General features: G+C 64.3%; 1 protein-coding gene across 1 annotated transcript; it reads right to left on the minus strand.

Moving 5' to 3' along the window:
• Window positions 1-1,408: 1,408 nt before the first annotated feature.
• Window positions 1,409-20,735, minus strand: FOXK1 (forkhead box K1). Its single transcript, XM_056128370.1, has 9 exons — window positions 20,212-20,735; window positions 9,210-9,395; window positions 4,560-4,716; window positions 4,298-4,444; window positions 3,790-3,983; window positions 3,049-3,215; window positions 2,668-2,952; window positions 2,046-2,270; window positions 1,409-1,852 (listed from the first exon to the last, which is right to left on the minus strand). Exons 1-9 carry the CDS (start codon window positions 20,733-20,735, stop codon window positions 1,596-1,598), a joined length of 2,142 nt encoding a protein of 713 aa, XP_055984345.1. The 3' UTR covers window positions 1,409-1,595.
• Between the last annotated feature and the right edge of the window lie 1,165 nt (window positions 20,736-21,900).

Raw genomic sequence — 21,900 nt, forward strand, 5'->3', positions numbered from 1 at the left:
CCATCCTAGCAGCACGTGTGAATAACTTATATTTTCTCATTAAATAACATCATGGGGCTACGCGGCTGGTCTCCACAGAGGGCCAGGACGGGGGACGGGGCACAGCTGCCTGGGCACAAGGCTCCTGCTTCGGTCAGGGGACCCCTCAAGGATGGCCTTGGGCTCTGTCCCCACTTGGCATCTGGGGGTCCTATCCTCTCGTACCCTGACTCCATCCCTCCCGCTCCTGGGACATCCCCAGGGCACCCCAACCCCTCCTCACACCGCACAGGCCCCCCCAAGCCCCCCTGACCCCTCGTGAGAGTGACTTGAGGTCCTCTCCCGCCCCTCTCCCTGCACTTAGTGCTCGGCCTGGGAGGGTGAGAACCTGCCGCCTGCCTCGCCCAGGAGACCGGCCCCAGACTTGAACTGGGCACACATTTGGCTGCTCAAAGGGCACAGCGCTGCCCCCACAGACACTGGGTCACTGGGCGAGCAGCCTGCCGGGGTCCCCAAGGCTCCTGGAATGACCCCTCCCCCTCCCCATGGTGCGGAACCCTTTTGGAAGGACTGGCGCTGTGGGTGGTCTGACCCCAACCCGCTCTGAGGGGCTCAGCTGCCTGGACCCTACACCCCCACAGCAGCTGAGAGAGAATGCAGGAGCGGGTGGGATGAACTTTTGGGATGCCTGCCAGCTGCCCCCAACCCCTGGGCCAGTTTCCTTCCTGCAGCCCCTCACAAAACGCCCCCAGCCCCAGGGAAGAACAACAAAGAAGGGAAAGAGACCTGGAGGCCCCCAGCCTTGCCCAAGTCCAGGCGCAGCCCTGCTCACCCCATCTGCCCCCACAAAGCCAGGACTGCTCAGAAAGGAGCCTTCACGGAACGGAAGCTACCCCCACCCACTTGGGACGGAGGCTCCTTCCTCTCAGAATTCAGTGCCACAGAGGCTTCCGATCAGCAGCCGTGACCCTATGGGACAGTTGCTGCCCACCAGACCCAGGAGCCCCAAGGTGGGGGCAGGGGCTCCCACAGTCACCACCCGCGACTGAGTGACCATTCTGAGAACCTCCTGGAAGAGGCAGGGAAGGTCAGGAGCCAGGAGGGCTTGGGCTAACCCGGTCACCGGAGCCGCCCAGACAGTCCCATCGCACGGTGACTCAGACCCGGGGTGTGCTGGCCCTCTCCTGCCCGAGCCCTCGACCTTCCTTGAAGTTAACAGAGAGAGCGCAGGCTGTCAGCGACGCCCACCTGGTCAGGGCTCCTGTCAGTGACCCAGCTCCAAGTCCAGATCAAACCTGGACAAGCTTGGGGAGCCCGACGGAATGGGACCCCCCCATGAGTGCTGGCGGCTCCTCTGCAGCCTTTAGAAATAGCTCAGGACACCACCACTGACTGGCAAGGTGCCCACTGCTCACGTCTTGTCCATCTGTCTCCGGCGTGTTCCTGGGGAGGTGGCTGGCCGGGAGGGCAGTGGCAGGGGGTTCCCAGACACGTGAAACCAGCGTCTGAACTCGGTTATGGTTCCGTTCTGAGCGCAGCGGGTGCAAGAGGATGAGGAGGGTGGCCGGCGCCAGGGTGGGGAGCGCCGGGGCGCGGGTCCCCGACGCCCGCAGACGTCACTCCCTGGAGCCCGGTGCCTGTGGGCTGCCTGCCGTGACCGTTGCAGCCTGAGAGGGCACCGTCCCGCCGGGCACCTCCACACGTGGTCGCTTCACCTCGGGCTCCTCGCTGGGAGAAGCGGAGGTGGCGCTGGCGGCAGTGGTTGGGGCGGCTGCTGTGGGCTCCTCGGGCCCCACCTCACACACGCGCGTGACCACCACCGGCGTGGACGAGCTGGCCTGGGCGGCGAGGAGCTGCAGGGGACTGGTGAGGGCTGGAAGAAGGGAAGAGGTTCCTGCTAGCGCCAGCTGGGCCCCAGGAGAGGTTTGGGGCCACCCAGCTGCTCGGGGGGGGGGCAGGGGGAGCCCCTCCATTTATTCCAGTAAGACATGCCAACCAGTCCTCTGGACTGGGAGTCCCCCCAAGTCCTGTTGTGGACGCTGAAACAGGAGGGGACAGGGTCTCACCGTAAGTGCTGCTGGCCACGCTGCTGGTGGGGACTCCATGCTTCCCGTTCTGTGTCACGGCCCGCACCGGGAGGGGGTGCTGGCCCAGGCTCACGGGGGTGGCCGGCTGCAGGATGGTGACCGTGTGGCCGGGGACTCCTGGTGCCATCTGGCTGGCCACTGTCTGGATGACTCGGCTGGCCGCGGGGATGGTGGCAAAGGCGATGGTGGGTTTATCCTCCAGGCCTGTGCAACAGAGGAGTGTTGGGACCCCTGGGGCGAACTCCCGAGGATGGGCATGAGAACAAGGGACCCCAGACTTCGGCACACCCAGAGGAATCCCTTGGAACAAGATGCTTGGCTGGAGTGTGGGCTGAAGTGTACTGGACACTGGGATGGATGCAAGACCGCTGTCCTGTGAGGCTGGGCGGGGCTGACACCTTCTAATTGCCCTACTGAGTCTCGGCGCGGCCCACCCGGCCCTGGGCTCACACTGCGTTAGGGACGCCCAAGTGTTTGGGGGTCCAGAGGGTCCCCTTCCCTCTTTGCCCCGCCCCCAAGCGCAGGGTTCAAAGATAATCCACACAGGTCTGAAAGGACGGGGAACCCCTCCCACCAGAACAGGCACCCCACACAGCCTCACCCCTGCCCTCGCTGCCCAGGTCCAGCACAGCCGTGCCTGTGGCTTCATGAGCAGCTCCTGGCGGGGCCTGGCTGGCGAGGATGTAGCCATTGGCGGAGCTGGCCGAGCTGGTCACCACCCTGAGCATGGTCACCGGGGGCGCCTGCTGCAGCACGTGGATGGCGTGGCCGGGGGCTGGCGGAGCCGTCACCACTGACGCCGGCATGTAGGCCACGGGCTTGGCCACCAGGCTGGGCGGGCGGGGTGGCACAGCCATGATCACAGGCTGGGCGCTGACAGGAGAGCCTGTGCAGGGGCGGGGGGCAAGGCTCAGCATGAACCCCAGCCCCTGGGACAGGTGGGCAGGCGCTGGGCCGCGAACGTGAGGCCCCGCCAGCTTACCGGGTGCGCTCTGGGAGTAGCGGTATTCAGGAACGGAAGCTAACTTGGACCCGAAGTCGGGATCGTGTGGAATGGGGGAGCCCTCTCGAGATAGGCACTCGGGCGTCTGCAGGCCACTGGAGCGTGGGGACACCAGCCCAGGGTGTGTGGGGGATGCAGGCGCGCTCCTAGGCAGAGTGGAGAATAGGTGGACCTGGGGGGGCAGCTGAGGACCCCCATATGCTGCCGTGCCAGAACTTGCAGTAAGGACAAAGTGAAGACGAGCCTGGGGCCGGCCTGCCTCAGGCCCTCAAGGAGCATCTCTGGGGGTCCAAGCTGACACCCCCCACAGGGACGCAGGGGAGAGCAACTCAGTGCCCCTCACACCCGCCTGCCCGGGCTCAAACCCACGTCCATAAACACAGGCTCAGCCCCACTGTCTTCCAGGAATACTCCGGCCACCCCCACAGCCCACACGCCAAGGCCCGGGGGTTCCCGGCACATCTGGCTCTGCTTGTCCAGGCCCTGCCCACCGTTTTCCATGTCCAGCCTCAGCCTGGCCCTGAGCTCCTCCCCCCAGCCACAGTCTCTGGGCTCCCAGCTGAACTCTGACTGCTCACCCGATCTTCCCAGCCCATCTGTCCGCTCCCATCAGGCCTGCCGGGAACCCCATGGGCAGTAGCAGGGAACCCCCGCAGCAGGGGTCAGACTCCGGTGCTCTTCAGGTGGGAAGCAGTTCTGAGTTGCCGCCCGGAGGCTCACCTTGAGGACAGCGGTCCGAAGGGGGTGCGGAAGCAGGAGACACCCCGCTGCCTGCGTTTCCGGAAGGCCTGTTCCACCAGCTTGGCCTCGGACGCCGGGTCGATCCTCCAGAAGGAGCCCTTACCCGGCTCCTCCTGTGAGCGCGGCACTTTGATGAAGTAGCGGTTCAGGGACAGGTTGTGCCGGATGGAATTCTGTGGGCGAGAGGATGCGTGGCCTCAGCCGGTGCCCACTGAGGTGCCGGGCAGGGGAGATGCTCGGGGTGTGGCCCAGGCGAGGCCATGCTCTGCCACTTGAGCCACTGACACCTGACACTGACATGGCCACGCGGGAGGGAGCTCAAACCTGGCCCCAACCCAAATGCAGACGTGAGCGGAACGGGCGGGCAGGAGAAGACAGTGGTCTCGGGTCACGACCTGGACCCTCTTCTGCTCAGGGCGCAGGCTGGATCCCAGGCTAGGCCCCGCCGGCCGCCCCCCACCCGCCCGGTGCCCGCATGGGCACAGACCTGCCAGCCCTTGTCGGCTGTGCGGTAGTAGGGGTAATGCTTGGTGATGTGCGCGTAGATGCCGCTGAGTGTCAGCTGCCGCTCCTGCGCCGATGAGATGGCCTGCACGATGAGCTGCGCGTACGAGTAGGGTGGCTTCGACTCGTCCTGCGAGCAGATGGTGGCATCAGCCCGTGTCCCACGGGGAGGGCCGAGGTGGACACTGAGTGGACTTCAGGCGGGAAGAGGCCTCCCCAACCCCCCAATCCCCGCCGGGATCCACCTTGGGGCTGTCTCCCCCTGACGCGTCAGCCTGCTGCTCCGACGCGGCCTTGGCAGCAAACTCGGCGGCCAGCTGCAGGTCTGAGGTCACGTTCTGCACAAAGCGGTAGCCGGAGGAGCCCGCCCCGCGGGGACTGGCCGGGCAGGAGTTGGGAACACTGTGGAGAGAAGAGCAGGTGTGAGTTTGGGTCCAAGCACTTGGAGGTGGGCAGGCGGGCAGTAGTTTTAGCTCTGGGCCCGTCAGGAGTGAGCAGCAGGTGGTATCAGAGGGGCTGTAGGCAGTTGCACCGAGCTGGGGGGTGGGGGGAGGTGCTGAGAGGAAGACAAGGTGGTCGTGGGAGAGGTCGCACTACGGGGTGGCTACCTACTCCAGGCCCAGGGCAAGACCCCACTGAACATGGGGCCCTGGTGCTCTGTGGCACCATTGCTCTTACTGCCTGCCCAGAGGTGGGGGGTGGGGGAGTGCACGCACTCCCAGAGCGGGGAGCAACTCCAGCCCAGCGTTATTGGTTTTGGGGGTCACACTGGGTGGTGCTCTTGGCTGTGTTGAGGGCACCAATGCTGGGCCAGATGCACTGCAGATGCTTTACCCCCGAACCTCCTCCCAGCACCCCGCCCCGCCCCCACCCCGCCCGGCATTTGAGGAATGTATGTTGTCATTTCACACACTAGCAGCCCCGTGTTGTGTAAACTAGGCTCTGTCTGCCAGAGTACCAAGGCCTGGAAACTCACTGCACGACGCTGGTTTCACTGCGAGTCTGCAACCGACCTGGTGTCTCGTGGACACCAGTGTGTAGGGGAAAGCAGGAGGTCAGGGTGGGGGTGGGAGTGGGGGGCTGGGACGGAGGCGCTAAATCCTTCCCCAGATCAATGCAGGTGTCCACCAGCTCCCGCCGAGGCATGGCCAGGGGCTGTGACTTTCTCATTCTGAGCCACCAGGTCCTGTGGATTCGAGTACAGGCACTTTGATAAATCCCACCCTCTGGGCCCCGAGTGACAGTCCAGCGGGGAGGGGGCTGGCCTTGCACTGGCCGCCCTGGGTTCAATCCCATACAATCTGGGAGCCTGCCAGGAGTAATTCCTGAGAACAGAGTCTGGACTCACCGGGTTTGAGCCAAAAAGCAAACCAAACTAAACCAAACCAAAGAACCAAACACATGCAAAAACCACCCCGCCTCTGGGCGACTCTTCCCGCTGAGCCCCAGCCTCCTGGTCTGCAGAAAGGGAGGGTGATGGGGCGCATAGGATGTAGGGAGAGGAATTCAACTTGAAGGATGAGGGTGGGGTAGGGGCCTTGACAAAGGCTGAGCCAGAGGCTGAGCCAGCCCAGCACCAAAGGGACACTGCTTGCTCTGGACGCCACAGGACACGTGCCTGTATCTGCACGGCGGGCACCTGTGTCCCTGGGCATTGTTCTGCAGTGTCCAGCTGTTATGCGCTGAGCTCTGAAGCTGGTCCTCCATTTTCCCACCCTGGCTGAGGGCATATGCCTGAGGTGTGCCCACATCTTGGGAGGGGTGATCGGGTATAAGCCACCCACCAAAGAAGCTCCTGGAGCCTGACAGGGAGAACATCAAAGGGTCATGACGTGGGCTCAGCACTTCTGGAGTGGGGGGCGAGCTGTGGGTACGGCTGCAGAAACCAGAGAGCTCCTGGGGCTCAAACTTGCACTGGGGCCCACCGAATCCTGAGGGGCGCGCTCCTCCCCGGGTGAGCGGGCTGCAACCTGGGGTCGTGACAGCTCCGCAGAAGCGAGCACTACGCAAGGGTGGGGCCGCAGGTTTGCGGAGACAAAAGCAGTTGTGAAACGGCGACCCCCCAATACGCAGTCTCAAAGGCCACGGAGGACCCCCCCAAACACTGTGGCTACTGGGGAAGGCGAGGGGGTGAGGTGTGTGGATACCCTCCAGCTGCCCCGCACGTGCGGGCAGCTGTGTCCCCCAGCCCCCATCTGGCTTCAGCAGCCGGGGCTGCTTTCGGGGAAGTCCTGAAAGTGACAACCCCGCCGGCCTCTCCTGTCTACAGGGCAGTGGTTGCGGGGCAAATCACTGCCCAGAAGCCAAACCCACTCCCAGGGTCTACACAAGCACCCAGCGTCCAGGAGGGGCCGGAGGGAGAGCACCGGGTGGGGGTGTGGGGGGGGCTCCACTCGCTGCACCCCAGGAATAACCCCTGGGAGCAGAGCCAGGAGCTAGCTGGGGGCACTGCTGGGCGTGGCCCCAAGCCCAAAACAAATATATCAAAAAAAAAAAAGGGGGGGGGAGAGAAGAGAAAGAAAGCGAGACACTCCCTCAACGGCCCCGCAGGGCGAGGCCTGCGCCAGCCAGTGGAGAAGCTGCGTTGGCCAATGGGGAGCCACGGCGTTGGCCAATAGGGAGCCGCGGCGCAGGCCAACAGGGGCGCAGCGTTGGCCAATGGGGAGCCGCGGCGCGTGCGCACCAAATTAGGCAGCAAGAACGAGAGGGCGGGGCGGCCCCGAGGGCAGAGGAAGGAGCGTGTTTGTAAACACAGGGCCCGGCCCTCCCCTCGGGAAGAGCCCCCCCCCCAGGGTCACACTCCCGGATTCCGCAGGGCTTAGCTCACAGGCCCTAAAGTCGCCGGGAGGGGGACGGAGAATAGAGGGGGAGGGTACCGCAATCCTTTCCTTGGCCCGGGAAGGACCACGCGCGGTGGAGCCCAGCGCCAGGGCCAAGCCACAGCCCAGTGCGCTCGGCCCCGCCTCCCGGCTCGTTCCCGACCCGCCTCGCGACCCGTTCCCCGTGGCACCCAGACGCAGCACCCCCACATCACAGCCCCGCCCTGCGCTGGGCTGGACAAAGTCTGAAGGCTTCCAAATCCCAGGCCCCCCTGCTGACTCAGCCTGGAGCGGGAAGGGCGGGCTCTCAGCCCCAGGGGCCGACTTTGCCGGTGGAATCCTGTGGGAATGGCCTTTACTCTCCGAAGCCCTCCTGGCACACCCACCACCCCACCCCTTGTGTCATCAACGGCAGCTCTGAGGGAGTCTGCTTGTAGGGCACCCGACCACAGGCTGGGCCCCTTGTCCCTTGCCCACTGTCCTGGGGTGCCTGTCTCTCTGGCCCTCAGGAAAGTGCCTATGGACAATGGAGTGTGCATGAGGTGGACTTGCCAGCATGCAACCGGGGGTCTCCCGCACAGGCACCAGCCTCCCAGGCCCCTGGCCAGCTTCTCTGAAGTGCCACTTCTCCGCTAATTTCATGTCCATGAAATGTTCCAGTCGCCCCCATGTCTCACATCTACAGAACATTCCGGGTCTCTCACCCATGGCGCACTCTGGGGTGTGTCACATCTAAGGAACACTCCAGGTATGTCACACAGATGGAACATTCCGGGTACCTCACATCCATGGCACATCACGGGTGTCTTACCCTCACCCATCAAGGGAAAGCAAGGTCTGAGAACACACATGGGTCCGTCCCTAATTCACCGGATCTGAGACAGAATGTTCCCCCTTGGAACATCAGGAGCCACAGCTGGGCCACATCAGGGCCTCAAGACCAAGGAACCAAGAATGGGTAGTCATGTGATGCCCAGCTGCCCATTTTGGGGAGCTGCTGGTTTGCTCCAGGGAACAGCTGCATTTGGAGCAGTGCCCATGTGTGTTGGGGGGGTGGGAGAACACATCTCAGGACCCCCAAGAGGTGAAAGGCACAGGATGATCCTTCCATACATGTCCCCTTTCCCACCCAACACAACTTAACCCGGAACCATTCAGGGTGCTGCGAGCCACTGGCGTGGAGCTAGAGAGACCAGGTCACCTGGGCGGGGGTGCCCCCTTCGGTGGGGTGCTGGGTGAGGCTCTGAGCAGCCTGCGCAGAGCCTGGCATCCTCCGTGCAGAAGCTCTTCCTCAGAAGAGACTGTGGAGAAGCCAGGCTCCAAGATAGCAGGGACATCCCACGATCCTGATGGCTCCTTTGGGGAGGGGGGGGTCCTTGAGGACAAGTGAGTCTCCAGCAATATCAGGACAGGCCTTACTGATGCAGGGGGTGGGGGTGAGGGTGGGCAGCACTCAAGGGCACAGGGGTCATGGCATCATCAGGGTCACAGGCTGCTCAGTGATGCCACAGGGGCCGGGGTACAGCGGATAGTGTCCTAGACGGAGGTTGGCCCTCCCCAGCCCCTGGTATCTACCTGGGTCCTTGGCGAGACCATAAACACTGTGTAGCCTTTCTAGTCTGAGCTGTTGGGGGGCAAAGGGGGTTCGGGGTGGGGCCATAAGCATCAAGGGGCGGGCAAGTCTAGCCGGACCCTCTCTTCCTCATTAGGCGGCTGACTAACACTGCCCACAACGCAGTTGGGAAGGAGCAGGTGCCAGCCTAAATACGGCTTTTCCAAGGTTCTTGACATCTTCCTTTGACTCTCCCTCGGTTTGGGGGCCACATGCACCGTGCTCGGGGAGACCCTCAGTTCGTGGGTGGTGCTGTGGGCGGAGACAGGGCCAGCTCGAGGCCCCAGGTGCATCTGTGCAGCGGCTCCTGTCTTGACTGCAGTGGTCCGCAGCAACCGCTAGCAGTTACCCCACCCCTTACTGGGGGGACCCATCGCGGGGGCACCCCGGAGCAGTGAGATCAGGTGCTAACTTTGCCCTCGCAAACGCCCACCCGTGCCCCCTGTGCGGCCCTGGTGCCTCACCTGATGGTGCCGGTTGGGGACGGGACGGGGCTGACCAGGCTCCGGAGATCCGGCTCCGGGATGTGGATCTTCAGCGGGGAGATGTGCGGGTACAGCGGACGCAACGGGGACACCGGGGCCTCCTCCTGGGGCAGCAGCGACGTGAACTGGACCTTGATGGCCGTGCTGGGGAAGCGGAAAGTGCACCTGCGGGGAGCAGCAGAGGTCAGCTTGGCAAGGGGGGGCTATGGAGGGCAGGGAGAAGGGGGCTGCAGGGGGGCCTGGGCGGAGCTAGAGGGGAGGGCGGGGTCTGGGCGGGACGGGCAGTGGTCCCACGCCTCCACCCCCCCTCAGGTCTGTCCCTTGCAGTCCCTAAGCAGCCACCCCGAAGAGCCAGTGTGATCCCCCACCCCCAGCACTCCACATCCCGGACAGTGCACAGACCTCCCATTAGACCCTAGAGGGACTCTTGGGGGCACCACCCCTGGGCACACACCAGCCCTGATACCTCCAATCCCGCCAAAGAGCCTCTGTCCCGGGAGCTCTGTCTCAGTCCACTTGGCCTCAAACCACAGCAGGGGCAAGCTGAGGCTTCCTGCTGGGGCGCCCCGGGCCTTGGCCTTTCCACTTAGAGTCCCACTTCCGGAGGTCCCACCTCCCACCTCCCTTTGAGTTGTTTTCATGAGACAAGTCTGAGGGCAGGCCCCAGCAGGCCCCGAGCGCGCCGGGCACCCATCCAGCAGTGCCACAGCATCCCGCTGCCCAGGGGCAGGTGACCTGGCAGAGACCAGGAGCCTGGACCCTGCTGGGCGCACCCCCTTCCCACAGCTGTGTGCGGCGCCCTGCCACCCCCAGCCTCTACCCTCTGCTGTGGGTATCAAGTGCCGAAGAACGGGGGTTGGGAGCAGAGCGTCAGGCCCCTGCCCTCTGGACCACAGGACAAGGGGACCAGGCAGGAGGGAACGAGGACCACATTTAGCCCGGAAGTCCTGAAGCGTCAAGATGGTGTGATCCGCTGAGGACCCGCCCTCAGGGATGGATGAGGCAGGGACGAGAAGGGAGAAACCACGTCAGCACTTGCCCCATCCCTTATTCCGGACTCAAGACCCCGGAACCCCCGATTCAGACAGGCAATGCGCCCAGTGATGAAGTCCGGGTGCTCACTGCTGCCCCGGCACACCGAGAGCGAACAGGGCACTGTGGACTGGGGCAGGGCCGGGGGCGCACAGCCGCCAGCGGGCGTGGAGGGGTGTGGGCGACACAGGGACCTCCTCCTCCCTCTCCAGGCTGCGAAGCTTGCCAAGGAACGGTCTGGAGCTGTGGACTCGGTCCTCCATGTGCCCCCAGCACCGCCCAAGGAACGCTCTGTCCACCCTGGCTTGGCACATGCGGCCGTATGCCAGGCCAGTCTCCCAGGGGCCAACCTCTTCCAAGCTCAGCGCTGGGGCCCCGCCCACTCACCCCCCAGGGACAGACGTTGGCTTGTGTGAGCAGAGACTCGGGAGAGCGCTGCCGTGCATGCGTGCGCGCCCCCTGCACGTGCGGGGGAGGTGGGGGCGTGCACCATGCATGTGGGGGCGGTGGGGGCTTGCACCGTGCACGTGGGCATGGCGAGGGGGGCGTGCACCATGCACCTGGGGGTGCGGGGGTGGGGGGGTCTGTGCACCCAAGCGTGGGTTTCCCATCACTTCTGTGGAGCCCGAGTGTTCTGAGCTGAGGCAGGAACTGAAGCTGACATGGGAAGGGGGGCATGGCCCTGGGGTCCTGGCAGGTGGGCTCACCCGCTCCAACCCACACTTCCCCTGCAGCAGGCATTAGCCGGAGCGGGCAGCTTCGCAGAAACAGGATAAACACATGGCCGGCGAGTGACAGTCCTTCCTGGAGCAGGAGGTGATGGCGCTCGCGCCAGTGGGCACCTGGGTCAGGAAGCGGCTTGGGCATGACAGCCTGTGTTGGACGGCCAGGACCCCAGCGGCCTCTCCGAGGAGCGTCCTGGGTCCGAGCCGTCAGCACCTGAGCTCCCAAGGATGATGGAGGCCCCACAGCTGGAACAAGGAGCCCTAAATCTGTAAAAGTGTTCGCTGGTCATCCCCTCAGCCCCTGAAAAGGTGGGGAGACCAGGATTTCCCAGAGCGCGTTCCTGGCCCAGGAAAAGCAGGAAGTGGCCCTGGGGTGACTCCTGGCTGACGGGTGCCCACCCACTGTGGTCTTTGGAGTAGACCCGTGCTACTACACAGCTTGGCAGCTTCATGCCCAGGCACTGACAGCCACCAAGCTCAGAGGAAGGGACTCGGTTCCAGCTTCCGCTGCCCGGGGCTCCCCACGCCCCCCCACCCATGCGTAAGGCCCACCCGCTCAAGCCTCTTCCTGAATTGGGGCGTGAGTGGGAACCTGCCTCCGGCCCATCACCAAGTGTGGCCCCTCCCTGGCTCATCAGCCTGTGGACACACACGCCTGGCCACAGGGCTGGTGGCGCACCCCCTACACACACGGTGGAGAGGCACGTTTGTGCGCCTTCACGGACGGGACCAGCGGCAGCTGCCCTGGAAGGACGGGCCGGAGTGGGTGGGGGAGGGGCAAGATGCTGGTTTCTGAACATCTCATTCATTGACCCCAAGTTTGAGGGGCTTCTCGGGGGAGTTCGGCTCTGTTCCGGCAGGCACAACTGTGGGCCCTGGGCCTCTGCGCCTCACTGCCTCCGACTCTGCCCACTTCACTGTCCACGAGTGAAGTGCTGGGCAGGACGTCCCAGGATGGGCATGAGCGGCAGACCCGTAAGCACCAGCCCCACTGTGTTGGAGCCCTCTGGAGACGAGGGGTTCGGGGAGCTGGGGGTCTGAGGGACCAGACAGATCCTGTTCTGGCGTCGCCAGGGAGATAGTCCAGGAGTGTAAGCACGTGGCCCATCCCAATTCCACCCCGGCTGTGAGGGAGACAGGCAGGCAGGCAGGGGTGGGCTTCTGGGCTGGCTGAAGGCGGGACTCCCTGTGCTCTGTAGTGACCTGTTCCCCCTGTCCCCACCAAGAACTCGGTCAGGCTCTGCCTCTCCAAGTGAGAGGGCCCCGGGGAGCTGGGGACAGCCAGGAGTGCTCTGGCAGCGCTGGCAACCAGACTGTTTGCAAAGCAACGGGGATTGAGGAGCAGCCACGGTGCCCAGCCCGGCTGGCAGAGCAGGGGGCCTACATGGGGCTCTGCCCAGCTCCCCCAGAGCGCATTCCTGGCCCAGGAGAAGCAGGAAGCGGCCCTAGGTTGACCTCTCCCTGGCCACGAACCCTGAGGCCAGGAAAGAGCCTTTCACAGGGCAAGTGGGGAGCAGGCATCGGAGGCTGGGGGAGTCCAAGCAGAGGGCGGGCCGGAGACCAGGAGGAAAGTGGGTGACAGAGCAGATTAACAACAGAGTAGCACCTGGGCACAGCTGGGCTCAAGGGCATGCAGATTCGCTCCCCCCTCCCCCCAGGCCCACACAGCAGCTTTTCAAAACACCAGCTGAGCCACACCCCTTTCCATGCCCACCCCTGCCTGACCCCTGGACTCACTCTTGCACACACCTGCCTAACCCCTACGCACCCTGCCCACACATGCCCACCCCTGCCCGACCCCTGCACACTCACTCTGCCCATGTCTGCCTCACCCCTGCACTCACCCTGCCCAACCCTTGCACTCACCCTGTCCACACCCGCCTCACCCCTGCACTCACCCTGCCCACACCTGCTTCACCCCTGCACACTCGCCCTGCCCATGCCTGCCTCATCCCTGCACATTCACCCTGCCCACACCTGCCTTACCCCTGCACACGCCCATTTCATCCTTCAACACACCTGCTTCACAACCTGCACACAGCCATCTTGCCCTTGCACATATCTGCCTGATCCCTGAATACTCATCTTGCACACGCCAGTCTCACCCCTGCACACACTTGTTTCACCCTGCCATGCCTGCCTGACCCCTGAACACTCACCTGCACACACCTTCCTCACCCCTGCAGATGCCCATCTCACTCTTGCACATACCTACAGACCTTGCACATACCTACCTCACCCCCCCACTGACCCCTGCACATGCTCACCTCACACTTGCAGTCACCCACCTCACTCATGCACTCAGCCCTGCACAAACCTGCCTCACACACATCCACCTCACCCCCGCCCCACCCCTCACTCGGCCCTGCACACAGTCCCTACTCCTTGAGTGTGTGTCACCATACAGTGTGCGCGAGAGTGCAGGGGTGCAGAGAACAGAACGACTCGCCCCTTCACGGCCAAAGGCAGTAGACTCCAGGGTGCCCGTTCGCTCGCAGAGTGACACTGCGTTCAGGTGTGGGAGCGCAGCTGCTTCTTCATGACCGCTTTCTTATACGCTGCAATTTGCCGAGTTTCCAAAACTCACCGTTGCCCAGAAGAAAGGAAGCGGGAGAGCTGAGGATGGGGCAGAGGGGCTGTGCTGAGTCTGGGGTAGGTAGCCTGATGGGCAGGGCAATCCAAATCCATTGCTTGGAAAGCAGCTCTGGGGGTGCAGGAGCCCCCTGTGGCTGTGTGGGTCCTTCCTCCGAAGGGACACTGGCCTATGAGTGACCCGCCCTGCTCCTTTCAGCTTCTCCAAGTTAGGGGCGAAGTTAGCCCCCCACCCTCCCATGGGCGCCATGAGGGGGTCTCCATCCCACAGGGCTGGGATTGGTATCTGCTCATCCGCCCACCTCCCCGCAGTGGGTGTCAGGCCCTGACTGTGGGACCCAGGGGATGGCTCTGGGGTTCTCTCACCCCTGGGTCAGCCCTGTCCACCCCCCACCTCCACATAAACCCATCTGCCCCTGCACTGTGCCCTTGGCCTGTCCCTGCATTATTGTCCCCACCCCCCAGTCCCTGCACAGTCCCCCCACCTGCCCACGTACAGTGTAGAGAGAAGCAGTGGGAAGGGAGCTGAAGAAGCTTCTGGAAAGCATCAGGCATTGGGTGGGTAGGGGGAACTTGGGCAGTCCCCAGCCACCCGGTGACTCCAGTCCTCTGCCCAGCCAGCCGTCATTGTCAGATCCGGGTCCTTCCAGAGGTGACTTGGGGAGGGAGCAGCTGTGTCCCCTCCCCTGGGGACACACGCCCTCCCCCCATCCTCGCTGCTGTCACCAGGCACCCAGGGCCGAGGGATGCTGGGGTCCCTTTACTTGGGTATAAAACCCACTGCTACCTTCTCCCTGCTCCCAGATGCCCCTCACTGTCCCCCTTGGTCCCCCTGCACTGTCCTGGAAACCTGCCAGTCACCCTGCTAGGGACACCACGCACATGCCACGTGCAGGTGAGTCCTGGTCACCCTGCCTTGCCCGCTGAGATCACAGCTCCTGCCAGCTCTGAGCACTAGGAAGCGAGCAGCTCCCCCCACCCCCCCAGAGCACTAGGGGGCTCTGGCTCCCTCCAGAGAGTACCCCAAACTCATCTGTCACTGCCATGCTTAGCACTGCCCGGGCACCCAGCTTTGAGGGTGTGAATCCCACTCTCCTACCTCTACTAGCTGCAGGCCCCTGGCTGCAGGCAGCTCTTCCCCTCAGGCACAGGGGCTCCCTAGTGCCCCAAAGCAGGCGGGAGGACCAAGAACTGGGCTTTGGGGCGGGGGCGGCCAGGGCTTTGACAATCTCAAAGCAGCACCCCCCTCGCCTTGCCTGGCCCCTGCAGGTTCACTTTGCCGACAATGGCTCAGGGGCGCAGAGACCAGAAGCTTCCGCCCCCAAAAGCCCTGGCCGACTGGCAGTACTGCAGGGGGTGGGAACAGGAGAGCAGATACAAAGTAACTGTGTCACCCCCAAAGCAAGGGAAACTGTAGCACCTCACTGAGGAGCCAGACACTGCCCGCACTCCTGCACAGCCCCTGCACCCAGCTGGGCCCCCAAACCCCCGTCCTCAAGTGAGGAGCAAGTGAGCACCTACACAGTGGCGGGGTCACAGCTCCCCTCTGGCCCCCTCCCTTCCCTGGGGCCCTCAAACAGAGCCCACAGAAGAGGGAGCAGCCCTGGCATCCCAGGGTTCAGGGAGACACTGGGCGGGGGGGCGGCGCTCCTCTCAGTAGTGAAGTGAGAGGAGAGATAGCTAAGCACCCGCAAACCACTTTTGTGAGGTGTGGCCCCACGCATTGCTCCCACACAGGGGCCACCAGCCCACACACCAGCCTTAAGGCTGCATAGCACCAGCCCAGCCAGTGACGGGGATCCCACTTCTGAATGCCACCTGCTGCCCCAGTTCCCAGGAGGTGGGGGGACCCCACTTCAGCTGCCCTGGGTGGCTGTGAGGGAGGCAGGAGTGGCTGGGGAGGAGGCACTCAGAAAGGGTCCTGCGAACCCCTCCTTACCCTGGGCACCACCTCACCAGGTCAGAGGGAGAAGCAGGGGTGTCCCCGTGGGCAGGGGCAGGGGAGGCCCTCACTGGCAGCTGTCCAGCCCTGTCCACGCAACCTGAGACACACGGCCAAGGGCAACGGCGGGCTTCCCCATCTCTGAATCACCTTAACTCCGATTCACAGCGGAACTGAAAACATCTGAGGCTGCCAGACTGCCCCTGGGATGAGGGTACCTGCCTCCAGCTTCCACGCCTGATCCCTAAACACCGAGCCAGGAGCAGCCCCTGAACACAGCTGGCATCCCCCCCCCCCCCAAAAGTGATTTTTTTTTTTTGCCACTTGGGGCGAGGCTCAGAGCTGGCTCCTGACTCTGCTCAGGGATCAGCCATGCCAGGGCTCAGGGGACATTATGGGGTGCCGGGGTTCCAACTGGTCAGCTGCGTGCAAGGCCAGCGCCCTCCCCGCAATTAGGCTGTAAGCATCCTGTCATTTCTTCAGACCCTCAAAGAGCTTTTTTTTTTTTTTGCTTTTTGGGTCACATCCGGCAATGCACAGGGGTTACTCCTGGCTCTGCTCGGGGGACCATATGGGATGCTGGAAATCGAACCTGGGTGGGCCGTGTGCAAGGTAAACGCCCTACCCGCTGTGTTATCGCTCTAGCCCCTCAAAGAGCTATTCTTAACACAAGCTTAGGATCGTAGTTTTGAGCAAGTCATAAAGATGCAATTCAAGTTCTCCATTCTCATTTCTACCTCGGGCCTTGGCCCCAGTAACAGGAGCACTATCCGGGACTCCAGGGTCACACGGCACCGGAAGTGTGGGCAGAGAGGGGTGGGGCCCTGAAGAGTTCGCAGGAAGGGCATGACACCCTGCGCACCGGGCAGCCTCCCGAGAGATGCCAGCAGATCAGGAATCCCAGAGGGCGGCAGGGCAGGTAGCTTGTGGGGTGCCAGGATGGGGCAGGGGGTGTGGCACTCGGGGAGGGTGGCACGGCATGTGGGGGCAGTGTGTGGGTGTGCAGGGACACACGCAGGGACACACTGCACACGCAGTCCCTTTCCTTTCTCCAACAAGCCAACAGAAAAGCAGAAGCAGGGGGCTCCAGCCGGAGACACGGGGGACCCCGCGGTGCCATCTCTGGGCTGCAAGCAGGCGCAGCTCTCCGCCCTCTCATTCACTGTGGAACGTGCTAAGTGCAGAGTAATTATGGAAACGAGGTGCGGCTGTAATCGAGATGCAGCTGTAATCGAGTTGCCGTTAATTTACCAAGTTTATTCCCTGCCAGTCACAAGACCAAAAACAGCACATGGCGAAAATCACTGCAGCCCCGAGCAGTTCCGATGGAAGCACTGTGACAGGGGCTGTACCGCCTGCAGCCCCCACCCAGTCCTTCCTCAGGCAGCGCTGCACGGCAGAGACAAACCCTTCTCAGCTCGGGTGGTGCAGGCCCACTGAGCAGTGTATGGGGGTCCCAATCTGCGCCCCCCACAAGCCTTTCTTTGGGTGGGAGACCGGTGGGCAGCGGTGCCCAGATGCCCTCCGTCCGGCCAGGGGTACTTTCCAGCAGAGCTGGGCTAGAACTTGGGGCATCTGAGCCAGCCCCGCTTTAGAAGCTGGTTTGCAGCAACAGTCTGAAGAGAACACCGTCCTCCCACACCCGCACCTGTGGAATGCGAGTGTGCGAAGGCGTGACTTACTCCTCCGAGCCCTGACACTGGTCCACAGTGCCACCAGTCGGTCCGCATCCTGATGTCCAATCACTGACCCAATGGCTCCTGTACGGGGTTCACAAGGGCCACCCAGGAGCAGCGTCTGGCAAAGCTGGGCCATCCTCCATGGTGCCGCTGCTCCTGCGGCCAGGAGCCGAGTCTGCTGCCATCCCGATGGCCCTGAGTTCCAGGGCCTGGGCACAGGGTCCAGAGAACACGCCTGTCCTGCAGAGGCGCGGGCAGCCCTGGACACTCTGGCACCTGCAACCCTGTGGCCGCACAGGTTCCACAGGGAATGGAGCTGCCCAGGCAGGGAGCGGAGCCCAGATGGACGGAGTTGAGGGAGACACACTGGCCACAGGGTCCTGAGTGGACACAGCCACCCAGGAAAGGCGCACGGACACGTCCCCAGCCCATCTGTTGGCAGCCACAGGACCATGGTGCTGGGATCTAGGACAAGACCCCTTTTATGAACCGGGGACCAAGCACACAGGGCACATGGGACCCGTGGCCACACGGCAGGGTGGGCAGAGAAGTGGGGGGACGGAGAACGCCGGGACCCTCCTGGAACTGGGGAGCAAAGGGAGTTTCCGGCACAGCCCTTTCCAGGTTGCTCCTATGGAGAGCAAGGAGACTGATCACTCCACCCCAGGCCCCTGCACTGCCGGGTGCCCCCCAGACCAACACCAACTCGAAAGTGGTATAAAATGGCTGAGGGCGGGGTGGGGGTCCTGGCCGAGCTGCATCTCTGACTCCTGCCCCAGATGTTAGCATCGGGGAGACGCGGGGTGTGGGGAGTGAGGGGGGCTTCCTGAACGAACCCTACATCTAAACCCAGAGTCACAACAGACACCACGGTGGAGCCATAGGGTGTCCAGGCAGCAAATGGCGAGAGCCCTGCAGGGACCAGCCCCCGCTCCGGTGCCTGCGGCTTCGCGTGTTCCTGCTCCTGTGTGCCTGTGAATCCACGTGTACTCATAAGCCCACAGCTCCATGTGTACCCATGTGCCCGCAGCTCTATGTGTATCCATGAGCCCACAGATCTGTGTGTACCTGTGTGCCCACAGCTCCACATGTACTGTGGCTGTTTGAACCTGTGTGCCCACAGCTCAGCATGTACCCATGTACCCATCTGTGTACCTGTGGGTCCACAGCTCTGCATGTACCCGTGCGTCCATGGCTCCATGTGTACCCATGGCTCCACATACACCTGTGTACTGATGACTGCATGTGTACCAGTGTACTCTGGAGGCGCCAGGCGCTCAGTATGGCTGACAACAGGTGCCCGACAGCAGGGCCCAAGCAGCATACATGCAGTAGTTACCGGCCGACCAGGGTCAGCGTGCAGCCCCCTCCCCTCCCAGTGGCCTCAATTCTCTGCAGCCCTCAGCGCTGGCCCACCAGCAGCCGAGTCCTGCGGGGCACGATGGAGGAATAGGGAGATGGCAGCTACCTGGGACTCCTCCAGGGAGGAGGACAAACCCGAACAAACCAGACCCCACTCGCGGACCCCAGGAATGGAGGGCGGACACTGAGAGAACAGGCACAGGCATTGAGTGAGGATGGACCCACACCAGCATCACCAAGTCAGTGGGAAAATCAGATGCAAAGCCAATGCCAGCATCCCTTCCAATGACCCTCCCACGGCGGCCCCGGGGCAGGCCTGCACCCCCCCCACCCTCCACTTGGGGTTCTCCAGCTATCAGGGCTTCACTCAGAAGTACACAGAGGGCAGAACTGCAGGTTCGGTGAGGCACCCCAAAGTATTTGGCCATTCCCAGCTAGGTAAGGGATATTCTTGATAACCTTTCAGTATCAATACTGTAAACCAAAAGGAGGGGTGGGGGAAGAGAGAGAGAGAGAGAGAGAGAGAGAGAGAGAGAGAGAGAGAGAGAGAGAGAAGAAAAGCACCTGCCATAAAGGCAGGCAGGGATGGGGGGTGATGGGAGGGAACCTGCAGACACTGGTACACTGGTTCTGGGAAATGTGCACTGGTGGAGGAACGGGTGTTGGAATACTGTGACTGAAATCCAATCATAAACAGCTTTGTAAGGCTCTATCTCACAGTGATTCAATTAAAAAGTTAAAAAAAAAAGTATTTGGCCACAAATGCATAGCTGCCTAGCCCGACGCTGTGATGAGGGGCCCAGGCTCCGCAGGGTGGGGATTTCTCCCCCTGAACCTGAAGATAAGTGTGGACATCACTGCCCAGATCCAGGGCCAGGCTGTGCAGAATACAGCAGGGTCCCCCGAGGAGGGCCAGGGGGCAGGCGCCGGAGGATGGGCAGACGGGCACCCATTGCGGAAAGGGCATCAGGCTCCTGCTGCGGGACCCGTGGGGGCAGCAGAGACCGTCCAGGGCCAGGAGGCTGCTGATGGGAGCAGCTCCTGGACTGCCCAGGGCACCTGCGCCAGAGCTCTGAGCCCGCCCGCTGCAAGGCAAGACAGGTGAGGTGGGCAGGGCCACCTGGGCACTCACCCACTAGAAAAAGAAAGTGGTGGAGAGGAAATGAGCAATTAAACAGGCTCTCCCGATGCCGGGAAGGCTGGAGACAACCCACATGCACGCAGGCCACTCACTGTCCAGCCCCAGTTCCCTCCCTCCCAGGGGAGCCCTCGGCACTGAGCGACCCAGGGGATTCGGGACATGCCCCCCCCCCCCCCCACGGGCCCCTAAGGAGAGGAGGCGGGGGCTGGGGCACTGCTTGATGCAACCCAGTCGAGAGTGAGGGCGCCCGGGGAGGGGGCAAGCTCAGTCGAGATGGCCCTCCGGGGGGCAGAGGCGGGGTCAGGAGGGGAGGGATGACCCTCGGGAACTAGGAGGGCGATCGGGGCGTGCCCAGACAGGTGGGCTCCACGGTCCCCATCACCGAGGGGGGTCTTGAAGGCACGGTGTCCCCCACCCCCCGAATTCCGAGCCGGCGGGGGGACGGGGCCCGGCGTGACCGATGCGGGGGGGGGGGGCGGCGGTGCCCGCGTCCGGGCCGGACACTCACTGTTTGGGGAGGCGCAGGGCGGGCGCGCCGCGCCGCTGGAAGGCGCCGTCCACGAACACGCCGTTCTTGCCCAGGCAGCGCAGGTAGAAGTGCGGCTCCTGGAAGCTGAGCTGCAGGTGGCGCCGCGAGATGAAGCTCGACAGGCCCATGCTCAGGTCCACCGAGCCCTGCGACGAGTTGCGGCCGATGGTGACGCTGGGCTGGCGCATGAGGAACTCGAACTCGCGGCCCTCGAGGCGGGCCAGCGCGGGCCCGGGGCTCCGGCGCACCGACGCGGCCGCCGCGGCCACCAGGGCCTCGCCCGCCGCGGCCCCCGCGGGCCCCGCGCCCCCCGCCACGGCGCCGGGCGGCGGCGGCGGCGGCGGCGGCGGCTGCGCGGGCGGCGGCGGCGGCGGCGACGACGGGGCGGGCGCGCCGGGCGCGGCGGGGAAGGCGGCGGCCGCGGCGCAGCGCGCGGGGCTGCAGGGCGCCGAGCGCAGCGCCAGGAGGGCGCGGGCCCCGCTGTCCTCGCCGACTTCGGCCATGTTCGCGCAGCTCCGGGCGGCTCCGGCGGCGGCGGCGGCGCGGGGCGGGGCGCGCGGGCGGCGCGGCGTCCCGGCCTGGATCGCGCCGCCGCGCGGGAGCGGAGCCGCCGGCCGGGCCCGGCCCGCGCGCGGCCCCGCCCTCCGGAGCTCGCGGGGGCTCGCCGGGACACGGCTCGCCGGGGCTGCCGGGGCTCGAGCGGGCTCGCCCGGGGGAGGCTTCGCCGGGGCCCGCCGGGGCCCGAGAGGGCTCGCCCGGGAGAGGCTTCGCCGGGGCTCGCCGGGGCGCGGGAGAGGCTTCGCCGGGGCTCGTTGGGACTCGGCGCGCCCGGGGCTCGAGCGGGCTCGTCCGGGAGAGCTCGGGGCTCGCTGGAGCTCGTTGGGCCGGAGAGGGGACCTGGGGGGAGGGCCTGGCGGGGTTCGGGGGTCCGAAGTGTCTGGGGTTCGTCGGGGCTCGCTGGAGACTTCCCTGGGACTGGAGGTCGTCGCTGGGGTTGAGGGGCGGCCGGGGGACCTCCCCGCACACCGCGCTGCCTAGTAACCGTTCTTCTCCCAGCTGCACTCCGGGGTGGGGTCTTCCCTCCATCCCCGGGGCAGCGGGCCCCAGGGTGCCCAGCACGGAAGGACAGTCTGGGGCGCAGGAGTGTTTCCTGCACGCACTTTGGTTTTGGTTTTGTTTGGGGCCACGCCCGGCGGTGCGCAGGGGACCATCTATCTGGGGCCCGGGGCGCTAACCGGGTCAGCCTTGTGCAAGGCAAGCGCCGTCCCCCCTGGGCTATGTGGCCCCTGAACGTGGTGCTCTGTACGGTTGAGAAAGTTCTGGACCTGCTGGGGTCTGGCTGCAGGGCTCCAAGAGACCCCAGAGGGCCGGCTGGGTCCGTCCGTGTGACCTGCGCATCCCTGCGGGTTTGGAGGTCACGCCAGCTCCTTGACCCAGCTCTTCCCAGGGACCCGGCTGTAGGGGGACAAGGCCCAAGCACAGACTCCTTTCCGAAGAGGGACTCCCCCGAGGATGGCAGGCCCTTGGGGCGCCCTACTCTGGTTGTTGCTCCCTCCCGCCTGTACCCCCCCCCATGGGTCCGGGTGGGGCCCGGAGGGTGCAGTGGTGGGTTGGGGTGGGCAGGATAGGGGGTGGGGCTAGGGCTGACCCAGGTCCCCTGTGTGTCCT

This window comes from Sorex fumeus, unplaced genomic scaffold (assembly GCF_029834395.1).
Source record: "Sorex fumeus unplaced genomic scaffold, SorFum_2.1 ptg000064l, whole genome shotgun sequence".
NCBI classification, from domain to species: domain Eukaryota; kingdom Metazoa; phylum Chordata; class Mammalia; order Eulipotyphla; family Soricidae; genus Sorex; species Sorex fumeus.

Bases quoted from the DNA above. Each gene is read 5' to 3' on its own strand.
- FOXK1 (XM_056128370.1), bottom strand. From the start codon at position 20,735: ATGGCCGAAGTCGGCGAGGACAGCGGGGCCCGCGCCCTCCTGGCGCTG. The intron at 2,953-3,048 runs GTAAGCTGGCGG...GCCCCTGCACAG, and splicing joins CTACTCCCAGAGCGCACCCG to GCTCTCCTGTCAGCGCCCAG. The intron at 1,853-2,045 runs GTGAGACCCTGT...CCCTTCTTCCAG, and splicing joins CGTGGCCAGCAGCACTTACG to CCCTCACCAGTCCCCTGCAG.